Source organism: Hibiscus syriacus, unplaced genomic scaffold, assembly GCF_006381635.1.
Source record: "Hibiscus syriacus cultivar Baekdansim isolate YM2019G1 unplaced genomic scaffold, ASM638163v2 tig00110393_pilon, whole genome shotgun sequence".
NCBI lineage: Eukaryota > Viridiplantae > Streptophyta > Magnoliopsida > Malvales > Malvaceae > Hibiscus > Hibiscus syriacus.
The window spans coordinates 734,444-752,934 of NW_024062721.1; the positions used below are offsets into that span (position 1 = coordinate 734,444).

General features: G+C 33.1%; 1 protein-coding gene across 2 annotated transcripts; it reads right to left on the reverse strand.

Moving 5' to 3' along the window:
- Positions 1-4,634: 4,634 nt before the first annotated feature.
- On the reverse strand, positions 4,635-7,495 carry LOC120123413 (pentatricopeptide repeat-containing protein At5g18475-like). Of its 2 annotated transcripts, none has more exons than XM_039142312.1 (2): positions 7,318-7,495; positions 4,635-6,320 (listed from the first exon to the last, which is right to left on the reverse strand). In XM_039142312.1, the coding sequence occupies exon 2, from the start codon at positions 6,310-6,312 to the stop codon at positions 4,732-4,734; it is 1,581 nt and encodes a 526-aa protein (XP_038998243.1). In that variant the 5' UTR covers positions 6,313-6,320; positions 7,318-7,495; the 3' UTR covers positions 4,635-4,731. The 2 variants fall into 2 exon arrangements, with proteins under 2 accessions (XP_038998243.1, XP_038998244.1); XM_039142313.1 differs by lacking the exon at positions 7,318-7,495 and adding an exon at positions 6,762-6,778.
- Positions 7,496-18,491: the final 10,996 nt, after the last annotated feature.

Below are 18,491 nucleotides of genomic sequence, written 5' to 3' on the forward strand. Positions count from 1 at the left end.
AACTCATCTGAAGAAGGAAGAAGAAGTTCATAATGAGAAGAATTTGTTCAACCTTTTGTCTGAATTCATCACTTGATGGATTATTTTTGCCAGAGAAGGTTCATAATGAGAAGAACTCATCTGAAGAAGGAAGAAGAAGTTCATAATGAGAAGAATTTGTTCAACCTTTTGTCTGAATTCATCATCTGAAGAATGAAGAAGAAGTTCATAATGAGAAGAATTTGTTCAACCTTTTGTCTGAATTCATCACTTGATGGATTATTTTTGCCAGAGAAAGTTCATAATGAGAAGAACTCATCTGAAGAAGGAAGAAGAAGTTCATAATGAGAAGAATTTGTTCAACCTTTTTGCTCAAATCTATTACTTGATGGGTTATTTTTTTTCAGAGAAAGTTCATAATGAGAAGAACTCATCTGAAGAAAGAAGAGAAAGTTCATAATGAGAAGAACTCATCAAAAGCTTATTCAACCTTTTGAATGACTCTATCACAGAAAAAAAGGAGGTCATCATCATCCCCAGCAGAAAGTTCATAATGAGAAGAACTCATCTGGAGAGAGAGAAGAATTTATTCAATATCTCCATTATGATCAAGTGAAGCCAAATGGATAAAAAAATTTATTATCTTTTCATCTTTGCCCTATTCTTGTTAACACAAGAATGAGCAAAGAGGGGCAGCTGAAGATACTAATTTTTTTTACCCATATTATTATTATTATTATTATTATTATTATTATTATTATTGTTATCATTATTATTATTATTATTAAATATATATTAAATACATATATAAATAATTAATTACAGACCCAATTACAACTGGACCGACCCAGTTACAAACAAACCAGAACCGGTCCAGACCAACCAGAAACCCTAAACATTTGGGGGTTTCAGTTAGGGTTTCCTAAACCCTAATCCCAACCGCCTCAGCTTGTTGCCGTTGGATCTGGCAAGATCCAACGGTCCAGATGGCTCCAGATGGAAACCCTAGGGTCTGATACCCTAGGGCCACGCGGCGGCCGTTGCTGTTCTCGCCACCTCCGCCGCTGCCACGTCCCAACCGAAGGCTCCAGAAGCTCCAACGCCAGCCGTCCACGCCATGGCTACGGGGTGAGTCACCACTGGTAGTCCGGTGACTCACCGAGACCCCCTCTTCGGACCGGTTCGATGGCCACACCGGTGGTGGCTATAAAAGCCACCACCCGAACCTGAAAAAAAAAAGGGAGAGGAAGACAGAAAACAGATCCCAGAGAGACAAAACCGAAAAAAAATATATATACAAAATACTACCAACGATCTCAGCAGCAAAGAAACAAAAAAGAAGGAAAAAAGAAGAAGAGAAACTTACCGAGAAAGCCCCGACCACCGGATCTCACCGGAACCTTCGAAACACCGAAGGTACTTTTGTAGATTCTCTCCGATTGGGAGCTTTTTAGGAGAAAATAACACCGGAACCGTCCTTAGGACGGTCCGATCTATCTATTAGTGTAAAAATAAATTTTTCCGGCCACCGGATGCGGTGGCCGGCGGTGACAGTCACGGCGGCACACGGTTGCCGTCCGGTGACCGGCTTCTCTCCGATGAGGGAAGCTAGAGAGAGGGCAGAGAGAAATTTGTTCTCTCTCTGTTAGAGAGAGAACAGAGAAAAGGAAATGAGAAGCTGGCCCGTAGGGCCAGCCGGTTTAGGTTATAAATACACTCTCCCGAACGACGTCGTTTTGGGGAGGGTATCTCTGTAATTTCACAAAGGGTAAACCCCGTCCGAAGCCATTCCAATTTGTAATTTTTACATTCTAGTCACTAAATCGATTTTATAATACTTTTAATTCAGATCTTTAATTTTAATTTCTTTTATTTTAGTCCTTTATATTAAAATAATATATTTAGGATAAATAATAGATTTAATCCTTTAATTTAATAAATAATATTTTAATCCTTAGTTTATATTTTTAATTTATTTTATTCTAATATCCGAATTTTAGATTATTTTAATTTAGTCACTAAATTATTAAATAAGAAAATAGCATGTTTAATCCCTATAATTCTGATTAATTATGAATTAGGTTTTTCAATTTTAATTTTACTATATTTTAGTTATTTATTTTAAGTATTTTTATTGCTTTTAAATATATAGTTAGAATCGTATTTTTTTAATTTTTATTTGTTTATATATTTAAATATTGTTAAAAGTATATGATAAATAAATATTTATTTTAAATAAATTATTTTAATATTTAGTTTTCAATATCAAAGAAAATGACAGTCTTAAAACAACTGGATGTCCTATTCTGATATTTTAAAATTAAAAATTAAACAATATTATTTAAATTAATAGTTATCAATATCAAAGAAAAGAACTGTCTTAAGGCACCTAGAAGTTCTTTTCTGATATTTTTAAATAAATAAATATTTTTATAATTTTGAAATAATAGGATTATAAATTAAATATATTTTTGAATTTTTAAATTTTAATAATAAGAGACAATTTATAATTAAAAAGTACCAATTTTGGGCGTTGTAGGGGTGCTAATCCTTCCCTAAACGTAACCGACCACGAATCCCTTTTTATTATTAAAAAGAATGAATTTTTGGTTATAAACGCAGATCAGTTCAATTTTTTAATTGATGTTTTCTTAAAACTCTTTTAAAAAATAATTTTTAGGTATTCGACCTACCTGACCCAAAAGGCCGATGGCGATTCCCCAAATTATTTTCAAAACCATTTATTCATATCGATTTTCCCGCCAAAATAAATATTTCGTGCCCGGACGAAAACCGGTTACGACACAAGGTAGTTGATAAAAAACGGCAAGAGATACAAACAACAGCAGCAAGAGCTTCAGGGAATTCTGGCTTCTCGTTTCCAATACTTAACCAACAATCAAAATCATCCCACGTTAAAATGGCAGTGACTAGGAACAATAATAGTTCCATTGTTGTCGATCATGAAGATCCATCTCTAGAGTCGTTGAATGTGCTCCTACCACCTTGCGAAACATTATCGATTTCTGTTCTGAAGAAACTATGTCTAGAATCGCCATAACAGACGATGATGTAGTAAGAGGTACCAGCTCGGACTTGTTCAATATCGAGAGCTTATCCACAACAACCACCGCACCATATCTGATGTACAATCGTTGAGATTCTTTGGATGAGGCCTTGCATTTTAATGCAATAAGATCGATTCAGGTGCCTACAACAGTGTCTCGGGGTTTGGGTTTCCATATTCGCCGAGCATACAGCATTTCGGAGAAAATTCACCTCTAGAACCTTAGTGATCCGCCACTGTCAACAAAGCATATGGACTACCAGACTACTGCTAGTCTGTTGGTCACGGAAGGAATAAGGAGGGTGGCATGACTATGAGATGAATGAGGGCAGGTCAAAGTAGAGTGACCCTGATGGAGATGAAAGGAACAAAAAAAAAGTGATCAGTTAAAATTCTCTAGATTTGGTATTTAATAAATAAATTAATTAATTTAAAATTAAATAATATTATATATACATTATAATATAATAATTGATATATATTAAAAACGAACACATAATTTTATATTTGGGTTATACCTGATATCTATTCGGTTCATGAACAAGTATTGCTGCAAAGAAAAGAGGAGCAGAAGAACCTCTTTAACATGCGCAACAAGCACAAGTAATGGAAGGAGATTATGCAGTAATAATATTATTATAAGAATCTTGACCTTTTCTTTTTAATTTCAGAAACATTTGTGTAACTATAGATATCAATCTTTACCAACATATGACAGATCTAACAAAACCACTCAAAGATCAAATCATTAACCCCAATTTTAACCGGAAATGCATCAGACGCTTCGATCCTCGCAATGATATTCAGCCATGGCTCATGCTAATATTCTACATTTTAATGACATTACAGTAATGCCCGACAATATATACAAGGAGGATTGAAAGTAACTCACCTACGTGCTTGTAGATAGCAAAGCGAAGTGATGATTACTATTAGATCATCAAACAATGCTCATACCATTTTCCACACAGCAGAAGAAACAACATACACACAAAAGAACAAGTATATTGTGCAAAAGGGAAAAAAACCCAATTTTGGCAGAATTGAGAGCAACAATTTGAAAATCCCCACTTTCCAATACATTTTCAGTCAATCATGCATTCTGACCCCATATATGATAGAGAAGCACGAATCTTTATCAAGCTTTTTAACCTTGGAGGATAAACGCATTGAAGAAAAAAAATATAACTTCAAGATAACCCTTAAGGCATTGACAACGAACATTATCCCAAGCCAGCTGCTCAAACTTGAATCCTCTAAGAAAAATAACATTCTCTTTTATTATTAAATCTACTCAATAAGTTTAACAATAAACCATTATTAAAATACCGATTTTTATTATTTTTGACATTTTCTATCACGTTACCAACAAATTAAAAAATATTCAAAATTTTATAGCCAAAAAAAAATCTACGCTAATATTTCAAGAACATTAATAACTATTTTTGAATTCTTTTATTTTTATAAGATGACAAAAAAAAAATCAAAATCATGTCAGCTTAAGTTTGGAGGAGGCTAAACAAGAGTCTCTGAAAATACAAGTACTAGAATGATTAAACTTGCAAAATTAGGGACCAAGAAGGTCATTGAATCAAATGCTCAAATTTATCACAAAAAGGAAGTTTTACAGGCAAATAGGGTTTCCAATTGATTCAGGAGAATAGATACCACCTATATGATTATGACTACATTCTTTTTATGACCAACTCATCAAGTAGTTCAAACATAGGGATCAACTTCCTTTCTTTGCAATTCAGTTCAATTAGAAACTCCCAGCAATGTAGTTCAGGTTTAAACCCAGTTTCGACCAATCCCGACATTGCCGTAACTGCATCGTCTACCATTCCGGCTTTACAAAGTCGAATTAACAGATCGTTCGATGTTGCATGATGCGGGAAAAAACCCCTCTCCAGCATCAGACCCAACAGATTAGTTGCCTTCTCCATTTCATCCTTCTGGCACAATGCGTTCAATACAATTCTGTAACTTGCTTTGTTCAAGTAAACACCCTCAAAAGGCAGTTTCTCGAGCATCTGAAGTGCCACTTCAAACCTAGCTTCTCTGCATAATCCCCCAAGTAATACATTTAAAGTAACAACATCTGCTTGGCATTCGTATTCCTTCATTTCCTTAAGCAACGCCATCGCCTCATCAATTCGACCTTCCCTACAAAGGCAATTAATCAATGTAGTATAACCAACTGTATCAGGTTTCAGACCTGAGCTCTTCATCTCAACAAAAAGCTCCTTGGCCTCTTGCCACCTTCCTTCCTTGCATAACCCATTCATTAAGGCAGTGTAGTTGAATAAATTAGGGCTGCAACCATTGTTCTTCATAAACTCCTTTATCTTTCTGGCCTGATCAACTTTTCCTTCGCGACAGAAGCCATTAATTAACACATTATAGGTTAGGGCATCGGGCAATATCTGATCCTTTCCAACCATTTCCTCAAACAGTTCGACGGCTTCTTTAAGTCTTCCACTTTCACAGAGACCGCCCATCAAGGTTGAGTAGGTAATCAGATTGGGATAAGAAGCCTGGGACTTTTTCATCTCCTTTACAACCTCAAACGCGGATTCAAGATCTCTATTACTACAATGATGTTTAACCAAGATGTTAAAAATGCATGTGTTGGGTCTCAACCTGAGAGATTTCTTGGAGTTCAATAGAAAATCTCGTGCCAAATCAACCTGGTTTGATTCAATCAGGAGATTAAGACAAGTACTAATAGCTTTCAGCGAGGGCTTTTCACGAACAATGGGCTGAATGGCATTGAACATCTCAAGCACCCTATCATGTAAAGAAAACTTTGAGAAATGCTTCATGAGATTGAGGAATATACCTTCATGAAATCTACAAGTTTCATAGATCATTTGACGAAGTAATGAGTCAATGGCCTTAAACTTCTTTGATTGCGCAAGCTTGTGAAGTATGGATCCATAAGTGGCACTGTTATGGCTAAAGCCTTTCTGCTCTGACACCCTGTTAAATATTTCTAAAGCCCGTTGTGGATCTTTCTCACGTTTAATCAAGTTGATGGCAGTTTCGTGAGAAATAAATTTCGGTTTCCTTTGAGACTCCATAGAGGCATGTGACATTTCTGGAGGATCTGCTTTTCGAGACTTGGCTTTTACAAACTGTAGAGGGGAGATCCATGGAAGTGAAGATGACGAGGTAGAAGAGGAGAAGTAGCACTGCTTATGGAAAGAAAGTCTCACTGAATTCATGACAAAACACTTCCACTTTACAGCCTTCATCATCCGCATTTCAAAACCTAAAATTAAGAAAATTTGTTTTCAGAGAAACACAAAGTTAAGTCCCCAATCTAGGAATTCACCACTTAGGGAAGGAAGGTGAGATAGTAATGCATACAGCACACTTGAGATAGTAATGCAGACAGAGCACACTTGCAATTGCAAGTATTTTCCACTAGCCCTAAAACCCCCACAGTGATATGTTACACCAATGGAACAAAGTATTTCCCATTCTCAAAGGAAAACATGAATCATAGGAAAGAACAAATGGAACATGGAAAACAGGAAGGGCATGGCAAAAATCCAATCTGCCCAGGTTTTGGCAATTATTAGAGAAAATGAGAAACAAGTCAAGATTTATGATCTGGCACAAATTTCCTATAGCAAAGAGATTTAAATGATCGGACTAAGAGAAATTTCAAGATTTACAATTTTTCAAATCAATCACGTTCTATATTTACTTTAATAGTGGAACAACACATTTACTGCAAAACCAGTAAATGTGAGGCCAGATTCTACAGTATCTCTCTCCATGCTTCTAGCTCCACTAACCTACAGGAGACATGACAACGCATAAGATCAGAAGGTTGTACAAATCTACAAGTAAAAGAAAGAAGTTAAAACGGCCGATGGCGGCCATAACGGCCCGCTATTCCCGTTATTTGCCGTTACACCGAGTCAGCAACACAGCAACATTTTAAAAAAGTATATTGATGATTGATTAAATCAAACAATGGAAAATGACAATACAAGAATAAATTCCTCTGTGAAACTCATCTAACTTTCAATCAGAAAACGAAAAAATAATCTGACAAAAAGATAAAAAGAAAGTTAAGAACAAGGATTCAATCATTCAAAACAAAAGAATAAAAAAACCCAACTGCAATTTCAAATCTCCTTCTTCAAACTTCAGATTTTCTCTCAAATTTCATTGCACAGCCTCAAACTCAAACAAAATCAGAAAAAAAATCTTTCAATTTAAGGAGAAGTTCATATATTCAAGTAATTACTACTTACTTTCTTTCTATAATTGCTTCTTGCGTTGCTCTTGGTGTAACATGCAGCAGCAACTGTGCAAAGTAAGTTTTTTTGGGTATTTTTGGTAGGAATCAAGGTATAGCAAGAAAAGTAAATTGAAGAACATAAAAAAAAAAAAGAAGAAATTGGACAAATTTTAACGAAAAAACTCCTATTTTTCTCTGATTTTGCCCTGCGTTTCCGCCTCCGCCTCGGCCTCGGCCTCCCCTCTCACTCACGCAGGATATAGAGTAAGAAAGAAGGGATTTAATCATTATTATTATTATTATAATTATGTTTTAGGTTTTAATTTTTTTTACTTTTAATGTTTTGGGTTTGGACTAGGGAGGACAATTGGGCGGTTTTGGGTCGGGGATTGGTCTTCTGTCCCTGTTTAAAAAATTCGTATTCGTTTTCATTTAAAAAATCGTGGGATTTAAACGGGAGTTTTTATCGGGTAATAGGGGGAAATCGCGGGAAACGGGTATCTCCGTTTAGCATAAACGATTATTTAAACGAATAAATTTCACCGCGGTGAAAATTACTCGTTTACCTTAGATGGTTATTTTTTACCGCAGGAATCCTCGTTACCGTTTAAATTTCACACGATGACACGAGTTATTTAAAAAATGATATCATTATCGGGTCTAAATTTATTTGAAACGTCAAATACCACCAAATGAATCCAAAATATAAAAACAAAACAATTCAAATAGACAAATATAATGACAACGACTAATAATATAATGTTTCAACTTTCATAAACGAAATAATTCTTCTAAAGTTCCAACTTCCAAGTCACGTCAACGACACCACCACCGTCATCAAACAATTGTGACCCCCGATTGCTACAATTACATAAAAAAAATTATAAGCCACCAAAATTTATATAAAAAGTTAATGCTATCACGTATAACTTGTATATTAATTTAGTACCTCGTCACCATCATCAAGATCATATTCGATGCTTTTACAATATGCTTCGGACTCTTGTGAACAAGTTGTTGTATTTATTAATTTATATAACATATCATATTAACAATACAATTGAAAAAATAAACTTATAAGATGTGTTCTCCTAAATCATAATCTCTTTTATATTTTTTTAAATTTAAATTACATTTATTAATATTATATATATAATAATTATTTTTAATATTTATCGGACCGAGTATCAGGTCGGGTATCGGGTCAGGTATTCGGGTAATCGGGGTGGGGATTACTAAACCCGTCCCCGTCCCCGTTTAAAAATTTTGGTTTTTCCCCATCCCGTCCCTGTTTATCATCCCCATCCTCGGCCCGTTTAATTTGGTTTTTCCCGATGAGTTCGATTTTTTTGTCATCCCTAGTTTAGACCAAAACACACCCAATAAATTATTAAATTTAACTTACAAACTTATCTTAAAAATGATTTGGGTTACAAACCGACCCAATAAGTTAAGTGCATATGATAATAGAAATAATGAATTGTTTATATTTTTAAATTCTAATTCTAATTTTATTTTTCTTGTATATAAATAAAAATGAAACATGCCACCACATGAAGAGTTTTCGACGAAAGGATTAGAGGGTACACCAAATAATTATATAGGTTGGCACTTTGAAACTCCAGTACTATACACGAGAGGAAGCGTTGCATGTAAAATTTGTGGTAAAGTTGCGAAATGAGGAATAACACAACTTAAAGAGTACATTGCTCATAAAATCGAAAATGTTGCACCATGCCCTAATGTTACTGGTATGTGATATGTTATTATTATTAAATTTTATTATAAATTTATCAATATAAATTACATATAATTGATAATAATATGAAATGTAAATTATTTTTATTTTATTAATAGGTGTCATTAGGGAAAGTCTGATGAATATATTGAAAGAATGCAACACAAAGAGGAGAACAAATGAATTTTTTTCCCAGTTAAGAGAAGATGAGATGAAAATGAGAGATTCATTGATGATATTGATGCTCAAGGTAAGCAACTCAAGAAAGTATCCAATCACAACATGAGTGGCATAGAAGGAAAATTTTCAGATGAAGTATTGGTGGTTAGAGTAACATTTATGAAGAAGGATGATTTTCTCATAGATCAGCAAGAAGTTATCATAGAGAAAGAACAAGTGAGGCTGAGTTTACCTTACGATGAGCTATACATGAATTGGTTAGAAGCAAGAGCTCAAAACAATCAAAGGTCACTAGTTCTTTTTTAAAGACTTTACGCAGGAAGATGAGTGAAATGGTATCTAAAATTTTAATATATGAATGACTTCTTTTTCATTAGTAAGCTTTCCATGGTTATATATGTTAGTTCAAGTTTCAATAGAAGATAGATAAGCTGTAAAGCTCCCAATATTTTATGAGGTTTCAGATATGTATTTGGAGTCAGAGTTTCAAGGAGTTAGTGATTGGATAAATGGACTGAAGACTCATTGGAAAGATTTAGGTGCAACTCTAATGTATGATAGTTGGACTAACAGTTTGAATTAAATCTACATCATTAATTTTCTTGTTTATTATATAAATGAACCAATTTTTTGAAATCTGTGGATGTCTCAAGTGTTCGTAGTAGAAATGTTGAGTTATCCTACAACTTATTAGATTCAGTTATAAAAGAAATTGGAGAAAGTTACATTGTCCAAATAGTGACTGATAATGAAGCAATAATGAAAGCCGTTGGGAAAAATAATGTTGAAAAAAAGAATATATACTAGACCTCATGTGCAACTCTTGTTTAGATTTATGCCTTGAAGATATTGAAAAAAACCTAGTGTAGCAAAAATATTAGATGAGGCTAAGAAAGTGACTTGCTTCATATACAATCACATTTGGACTGTTGATTTAATGAAGAAGTATACACATAGAAAGCAAATACGTCGACATGTTCTTACTCTATTCGTAACTCATTTCATCCAGCTTGAAGAGATAACAAGATATTGAAAAAGGTCTAAGAGAAATGTTTAATTCAAAGGTAAGTATTTGATAATTTGTTATATAATTACTTAAATATAGCATTCTTTAATGATTTTATTAGTCTTAAATAATTTATATTGTATTGTTTTATTTTTTTTATTAATATATAGGAATTTAGAGATTCAAAATTGAGGTAACAAAAACCAAGGCATGCTTATGAAGCTAAAAAGATTGTTTTGGGAAAAGATTTTTGAAAAATGACCTCATAAAAGTTTATGAGCCCCTAGTCAAAGTATTGAGACTTGTGGATAGTGATGAAAAACCAACAACGAGCTTTATTTATGAAGTTGTTGATAGAGCTGAACGAGCAATTCAATAGGATTGTCAATATTTCATCGAGTACGGAAAGATTATTGATAATAGGTGAAATTTTATACATTATGACTTGCATTCAGCTGGTAAGATAAAAAATTTCATATAATTAAGAATTTTTTTTAATATTTTATTGTTTTATTATAGATAGAATTTTATTATTTTAAGTTTTAAATTATTATTGTTTAATGATATTCTTATAAATTATGCTTAGGTTATTTTCTCAACCCTCAATTTCACTTTGGGGTGGAGCATTATGAGAATGTGTTGATAGAACATTAGAAGGTACACAATCGATAATTGAAAGATTAGAACATTTTCTTGATACTCAAGTCAGAATGGTTAATCAATTTAAATTTAAACATTATTATTTGTAACTTAGTTACATAATTTGAAGATGTATTTTTTTTATTTTTACTATAGCTTTTATTTATGCAGTTGTTATTATTTCGAGATAAATATGAGACCTTCGGTACTCCACAAGCACAAAGAGCTTGGAGACAAATGAATTCGGGTAAATGTTTAACTAAATTATTTAATTTATATTATTTAGTTATATTGTACATTTTTTAAGTTATTTTAAAATTTAAATCCTATTTTACAGCTGAGTGGTGGATAATATATGACACATTTGTTCTTGAGTTGCAAAGATTAACAATTAAAGTACTTAGTCAAACAATTTATGCAACAAATTGCGAAAGAAATTGGAGCACATTTAGCTATATTCACATAAAAGCAAGAAATATGTTGAAGTATAAAATATTTGAGAAATTAGTGTTCACCTACTATAATATGAGATAAAAGATTTAAGCAATTAGTGTTCACCTACTATAATATGAGGCTACAGATAAGACATCAGAAAAGAAAGAGCATCGATGATATAAACACTAGTTTTAATCCTATCAACCTTGATATATATTTGAAGATGTTGATCCATTATCATAATGGCTTCAAGAGAAAGAGAATCCATTGTTAAATGGTGAAATTATCAGTGTGTTACCTGTGGATATCTCAGATGATAAAATGAATGTTGATGATCAATCTCAACAACAAAATTTATCTCATTCAAGTTCCAGTGCAAAGCCAAGTCAGAGTGGTGATGGGCTCGACGGTGGTGGTTTAAGTCCAATTGATGATGATGATACACAAAGTGGTGGCGGAGGTAAAATTAGATCTTCTAGTCGGTATGGAGAAGAATATGTTTATACTGGTAGTGGATACTTTTGTGATAGGTCAAAATTTAGAGGCAATATGTCTAATGCATCTACTATAGAAAGAAGTGGAACCCATAGCTTGATCAAAAAGAAAAGGAAAATACCCCAAAAAACATAATTCTGAAGGTTATTCTTCCAGTAGGAGATCAACTTCTAGTAACCATGGGTATAGTGATTCGTGTACTAATACTCATGATTTTTATTCACCAGGACAATCTTCATATTTTCAACCTTCACATGGTTATTATACATTATTTCCTAATTATGATGTGTCATATCAGCCTCAAATGTACCCTTTGCCACCAATGTATCACCCACATCCACTTCACATGTATCATCCTCCTCAAATATATTCTCTATCTCAATTATTTGAAAATAAAGGTGAAAATGTTACATTTTTTTGGATAATTTTTTGGACAAGAACCATAGAGATTAAGTGAAGATCACTCTCAAAGTGGAGGCGAATGATCTGATCTTCCTCGTCATTCAGCTAATTGGTGAAACTGCTACTACCCCTTTTCTAAGGTATGTTTTTATATGAGGTATGTGTTGAATACCTTAATATAGCTAGGTTGCATGATGTATGTGTTGTTTTAATTATTGTACATCATTCTTTTATGTTTTTGCTTTAATGAAGATTGTTTTATTTTGGTAATTTTGTGATTGGTTTTCTTGATTTGTAGGTCTTATTATAGAGAAGGTATAATCTTGGTCTAAGTTGTATTTTGGATGTGGTTTTTTTTGTTTCTTCCATAGGGATGACTCTAATCCTTGTGCCATTGTTTAGAGTTTTTTCTATGTTGATAGTCTTATTTCTATTAAATAATAATATATTCACAATATCATCATTAATTAATTATATTATCATATTATCGGGTTTTAAAGTCTTCTATTTGGAACTTAGAAAACATTCTAAAAATCATTAAAAATGACTCTTTATAATTAAAATTATAATTATTATGGTTTAGGATAAGTTGTGCGAAATTTAAAAAATTCACGACCGTGACACCTGCAGTGACCTTGATGGCATCTATTATGTCCAAAACCGTGATAAATACGACGAGACCGAAAACATTTCCGTGAACGCTATTTAAATCCTTTGCAATGCAGTTGGAAAGATTAAACAAACCCCAAAAGATCAACATATAATGTTTCATTCTAGATGTAGTTAAGCATATACATAAATCAACAATCAAGCACAATACAAAATCGAGTCCATAATTCATTAATCCATTATAAGCAAGAAACTTCTTATTTTTGTAATTTACAATATTTATGTTCACATATAGAGCACTGACATTGTGATCAAAATGAACTTGCATAACCTTGGCAGACAACTTCAAAGAAAACATTTGTCTTTCTTCTCCCCTAGTAAAAACCCGCAAGGGCAAGGGATCTAATTTCATAGAAAACTACCTATATCAACAATTATCAATTCTATTAAATTACAAATTTATAAATGGTCCAAAAAAACTTAAATTTCCTTTTTTATTTCAAAGGATAAAACATTTGAAATCTAAAGTTTCAGTGAGTAGCTACACAAAATAGAAATAACAGCAAGAAAATAAGCTATAAGCCATTAAAAGATATGTCCTATGATTCAAAATTTCAGTTTTGTCATTTGATTCTTACTGGCGACAAGTGAGGTCTCTTCTTCTCTAGTTTTTCAGATTCAAAGCTTTCTTTTTACTGTTTTTAGTATTGTGATTTACAACCCTTCATCCTCTCTCTTTCACCTCTGATTACTCTTTCACTACACCATCAATTCCTATCACCATGCGTTCCCAAAACCCTAACAAACTCTTTCCTCTCCGAGAAAGAGAGAATCCATGTATATGCTTTCTATAGAGTAAAGAAGTATCAACAAGTTAATACGACAACATTTATCGTTTGGCTTCGTTGCTCTCTAACCAACACTCACTTAATTTGCACTAGTTTGTGTTATTTCAGTCCTAAATACTGAGAAGAATTCGCTAACAAGCATGAGTCCCATTATTCAGTGATCAATTAATTATTTTTTCACCGATTAGTCCGGGCGAAGAAATTAATTGGCCTAATAGTTCACTTACGAATTTATTTTGTAATATACAACAATACTACGACGAAGGATAAATTCATCAAGTCGATGTGATGAGTTTATCCACAAAATATTTTTTTACTGGTCCTAGGTTAGTGGACCTCACATGAGCTATAAGACTCTTCACGTGTCAGGTTGGCATGACGAGTTTTATGGATAGTAATTTTTTAAATTCAGTAAATAGTTTAAAAATTAAAAATAATTTAAAAACTATGAAACTCGTGATGAGTTTTCTTGTAATTTAAAAACTAGTTGTTTATAGACATTGGGCAATAAGCAGTAGCAACAGTCAAATTCTAACGGGCATATTGGAACTCGCTATCTCGACTAACGAGTTCCATGATATTTTTGAAAAATATAGCTGTTGAGATTGGAGTTATAAATAAGGGTTTGTGTTTAGTATTTTTATTGTTTATTGCTAAGAAAAATTATAAAATTTTATAGTTAAAGAATTCCTCAAAATATATACAATCTAGGTTGTATCCAATTATATATTTGTGTGGTTTTAAGGTGATTCTGACATTGGTTTCAGTTATGATTGAAAGTTGGAGGGCCGAAATGTATACTTTCCATTTTTCTAGTGGTGAAGTAACGATTACGTTGGAAGATGTAGAACAACGATTTCAACCGATACACTATTGTTCAAGCAATTTTGGGGAAGATGCCACCACCAGAGATCTTAGACGGGTACCATATATAGATAACTTGGTTGGAGTTTAAATTTAATGTGACTAAAGACTCTACTGAGGAGGAGGTTATATTTGTAGTCCGAGCGAATCTTCTTAAATTTATTGTAGGATATTGTTATTGGATAAATCTGGTAATTTGGCGTACATTTAGTATTTTTCGATATTGAATAATCTTACTAAGTGTCGCAACATTAGTTAAGGCTCGACCATTTTGAAATTTTTATATTGGGAACTCTACAAGGCTACAATCGCCGAAAGAGGTCAAAAAGTCGATGTTGTAGGTTATCTAGTCTTACTACAATCTTGGGCGTGGTACCGGTTCCTATTTTTTAAGCCAATTACATCAACCCTATTGAGTTTCCTTTAGGTGCAAGGTAATTATTTTAACTTTATTTTTTTGGGTAAAATTTTAAACTTTTTTTTATAATTTTATAATTTTTTATTATATTATTTAGATGGCGATATAAAATTACCAAGACCAAGTTGTCGGGCACAAATAAAAATGATATACGAATGAGGATTGATATTACCGATCAACATGAGGTAAATATTATTTTAGTAAATTACTTAATTTTTTTATTTATGCAAACTTTTATAATTAATGTTTACAATTTTCTTGGATTTGATATTGTGACGATGAGATCCACCGGTTACTGCCACCTGGATTTTTTGAAGGACCGGAGATGTGGTGTTCCGTTAATCATTTACTACACTTTGCAATTGTTGAAATGCACATCACAGATAGAGTGTTGCGGCAGTTTGCGTCTCATCAACCAATTCTGTTGAGTTAATCGATTGACGGAATTGGCCAAGAGGGGGGTGAATTGGCAATAAAAATTTTGGTGGAAGCTTTTGCAGAAAATTGAAAGAAATTGCACAGCGATTTAGAGTGGTTCGACTTTCTCAACCAAAGTCTACGTCCACTACCTTAGCTATCCACACTAAGGATTTTCCACAAATTCACTAATTTGTCTTTCTTTTGAGGACAAAGAGTAACCTTACAAACCCTCAAGAATTATACCCCAAATTCTTGAGAACACTCTCTCCCAAAGAGAACAATACAAATTTGCAAACTTACAAGGAAATCCTCACAAGGTAGATTGTTTACACAATTCTAGAACAAAGAAAAGAATACTCAAAAATGAATACAATTGAGCACAATAAGTGTTCTTGAAAGCAAGATGAATATTGAATGAAAAATAGGCTTGAAATGCTCAAACTTGAGGTTTGATGCTTTCTCTTTGATTCTCTCTTGATTCTAATTGCTTGATATTTCTTGTTTTTTATCAATGGCTTTTAAGCTTGCTTAAATACACCTTGAATCACTTCTGAACATTGGGGATGATTAGAGAAGATAATATAAACAATTAATAAAACAGCTTGGAGCGTAGGGGGAATCGGTACCCCCCTATGGGGAATCGGTTCCCTAAGTGTAAAATTCAAATACTTCAACCGTTACATAGGGGGGAATCGGTACCCCCTGGGGGGGAATCGGTTCCCTCCGAGCATACTGGAATTCTCGGAGCCAAACCATTAAGGGGGGAATTGGTACCCCCTTGGGGGGGAATCGGTTTCCTCTGAGCAATCTGGAATTTTTGGCTTTGAAATGGTTCGAAATACTTTGTAAAATTATTTTGGAATTGTTTTAAGATTAAAACTTAATTTTACACTTGAGTAAGGATTAAAAATGGTTTTTGAAAGATTTAGAGTAATGTTTTGATATTCGAATAATTATATCGAATATACTTAGAAAACCTTTATTGCACAATCTTAAAATTCATTTAACTTAATTTGTTATATTGAAATATCAAAATGTTTTCAACAATATCCCCCTTTTTGATATAACAAAATATTTTAGTAATTTTAAGATTTTGAAATAAAAAACCGACGTTTTTTAAAATTATTCCCCTTACTTTAACACTTACTCCTCTTTTAAAACATTTAACACTTCTCCCCCTTTTTGTTAAATCAAAAAGACATCTGTAAAGAATTTAAACAAGTTTTTTGAAATCATTTAGCCAATTGAATATAGTTTAAGCTGTTAAGATCACAATCAAGAGAAATGTTAGCCATTAGTTTCATAATCAATATTCATAATTAATGTGACATGGAAAAATTGGTCATATTGCTAAAATGATGTAAATGATGCAATAAATTTAACTAAGCCAAATATATAAGCTCAAACGTCCAAACAAATCCAAAGTCTAACAATCCTCAAAATCAAGCATTCCAAAATATTCAAAATGTTCAAGCAATAATCTTTTAGTTTAAAGTTTTAAAACTAAGCATAGAATCAAACATCCGGATCGGGAGGAGAAAAACGAGCTCGCATAGCGACCATTTTGTGAGTGAGTACATTAATACGCGCGTTGGTTGCTTCGTTGTTTGCACGCATCTCCCGAAGAATTTCTAATTGTTGAGCTACCATTGTGGATAAATGAGACTCTATAGAAGTAAAGCGCGAATCCATGGTAGCATATCGAAAATCGAATGTCTCCATAAAGGATTGAAAATATGGAGGCATTTGATGCGTTTGTTGTGCTTGCTCCTCGGGCTGCTCAGGCTCATCTTCGGCTTCATCGATGTCTCGCATTAATTGTTGAAGCTCGGGATCATCGTCAGCTTCTGGTTGAGCTTGTGAAGAACTAGCTCCCGGAGTATGTTCAGACGATCGAATCCATTCACCGGTTTCCTTATCCTTTATCCATCCCGCTCTCGTTAAGGAAAGAAGATTAATTTGTTTCTTTAGAGGAAATGAGGCATCTAGACCAACTCTAAGCCCGACTTTAGAAAATAGGTTACTCAAAATGCAACCGTAAACTAGAGATGAACAGAGTTTCTTGTTAGGTACAAGGTTTACGGTTTCAACAATTTCAGCAAAAATGATCTGAGGTAGGTTTATTTTAATATCGTTTTCAAAACAATGTAACCACCAAAGATCCTAGGCTCTAAGAGTAGAATAACGACCTCCGGATGGTCGAAACCACCAAGAAATCATTAGATGAAGAAAACGTTCATGAAGGTCTAAGACACTTGCATTATCCCTTCTTTTATAACGAGATCCAAATATTTGTTTCTCATTTGAAATACCATCATTATCTAATCCGAATGCATTGGCTATGTAAGCCGAGTCAATATATAAGAATTGTCCTAGGAGGTAGGAACGAATTCCTATGGTTTCGGTTTCAGTTTGGTTTTTAACACAAACGGCATTAGAATAGAAAATATGAACAAGTTGATGGTAGACAATGGGTTCAAGATCAAAAAGTTTATCAAATTTCCACTCCTGTAAAAGAGGAAGATATTTAAAATTAATATCTAACATAGCTTGACGAGAAGGGATACGTTCTTCTCTAATTTTGTAAGAGTCGAAATATTGATAATACCAAAAACGATGATTTCTAGGACCAAGATGATTGAAGCACGAGTTTTGGATAGTCAAATTAGGATCAATGGGATTAGGAATTGGATTTTAAGGAATAGGATGAGGATTTGGAGGTGGATTTGGTTAACGGTATGAGCGACTAAATGATGACCTAGCACGTTTAGGATTAGACATGGTTTAGGAAATCGAAATAAGATGGATAACCTACAATTTAGAAAACACATGTATGCAATTCAATTAATCCCAAAACTCAATTGAGTCATCAATATTTCAAGGTTCTCTAATTCAATTCTAATGGGCAAAGTTTTTGAAAACTATTTGAAAAATAAGATTTTGAAAAACAATATATGTATTGTTTTCATAACAACAACATAATTCAATCAAAACACAATAATTTGAAAAACAAAAATTTTTTTATTTCGAAAATTTTAAATATTTTGGAAAATTCTTGTGTTTTTGATGAAATTAGTTGTAATATCTAGTTTCTAATCACTAAACAATCAATGCCCGATCTAAAGTTCAACCT

Coding starts and splice junctions, on each gene's coding strand:
- LOC120123413 (XM_039142312.1), bottom strand. CDS start 6,312: ATGCGGATGATGAAGGCTGTAAAGTGGAAGTGTTTTGTCATGAATTCA.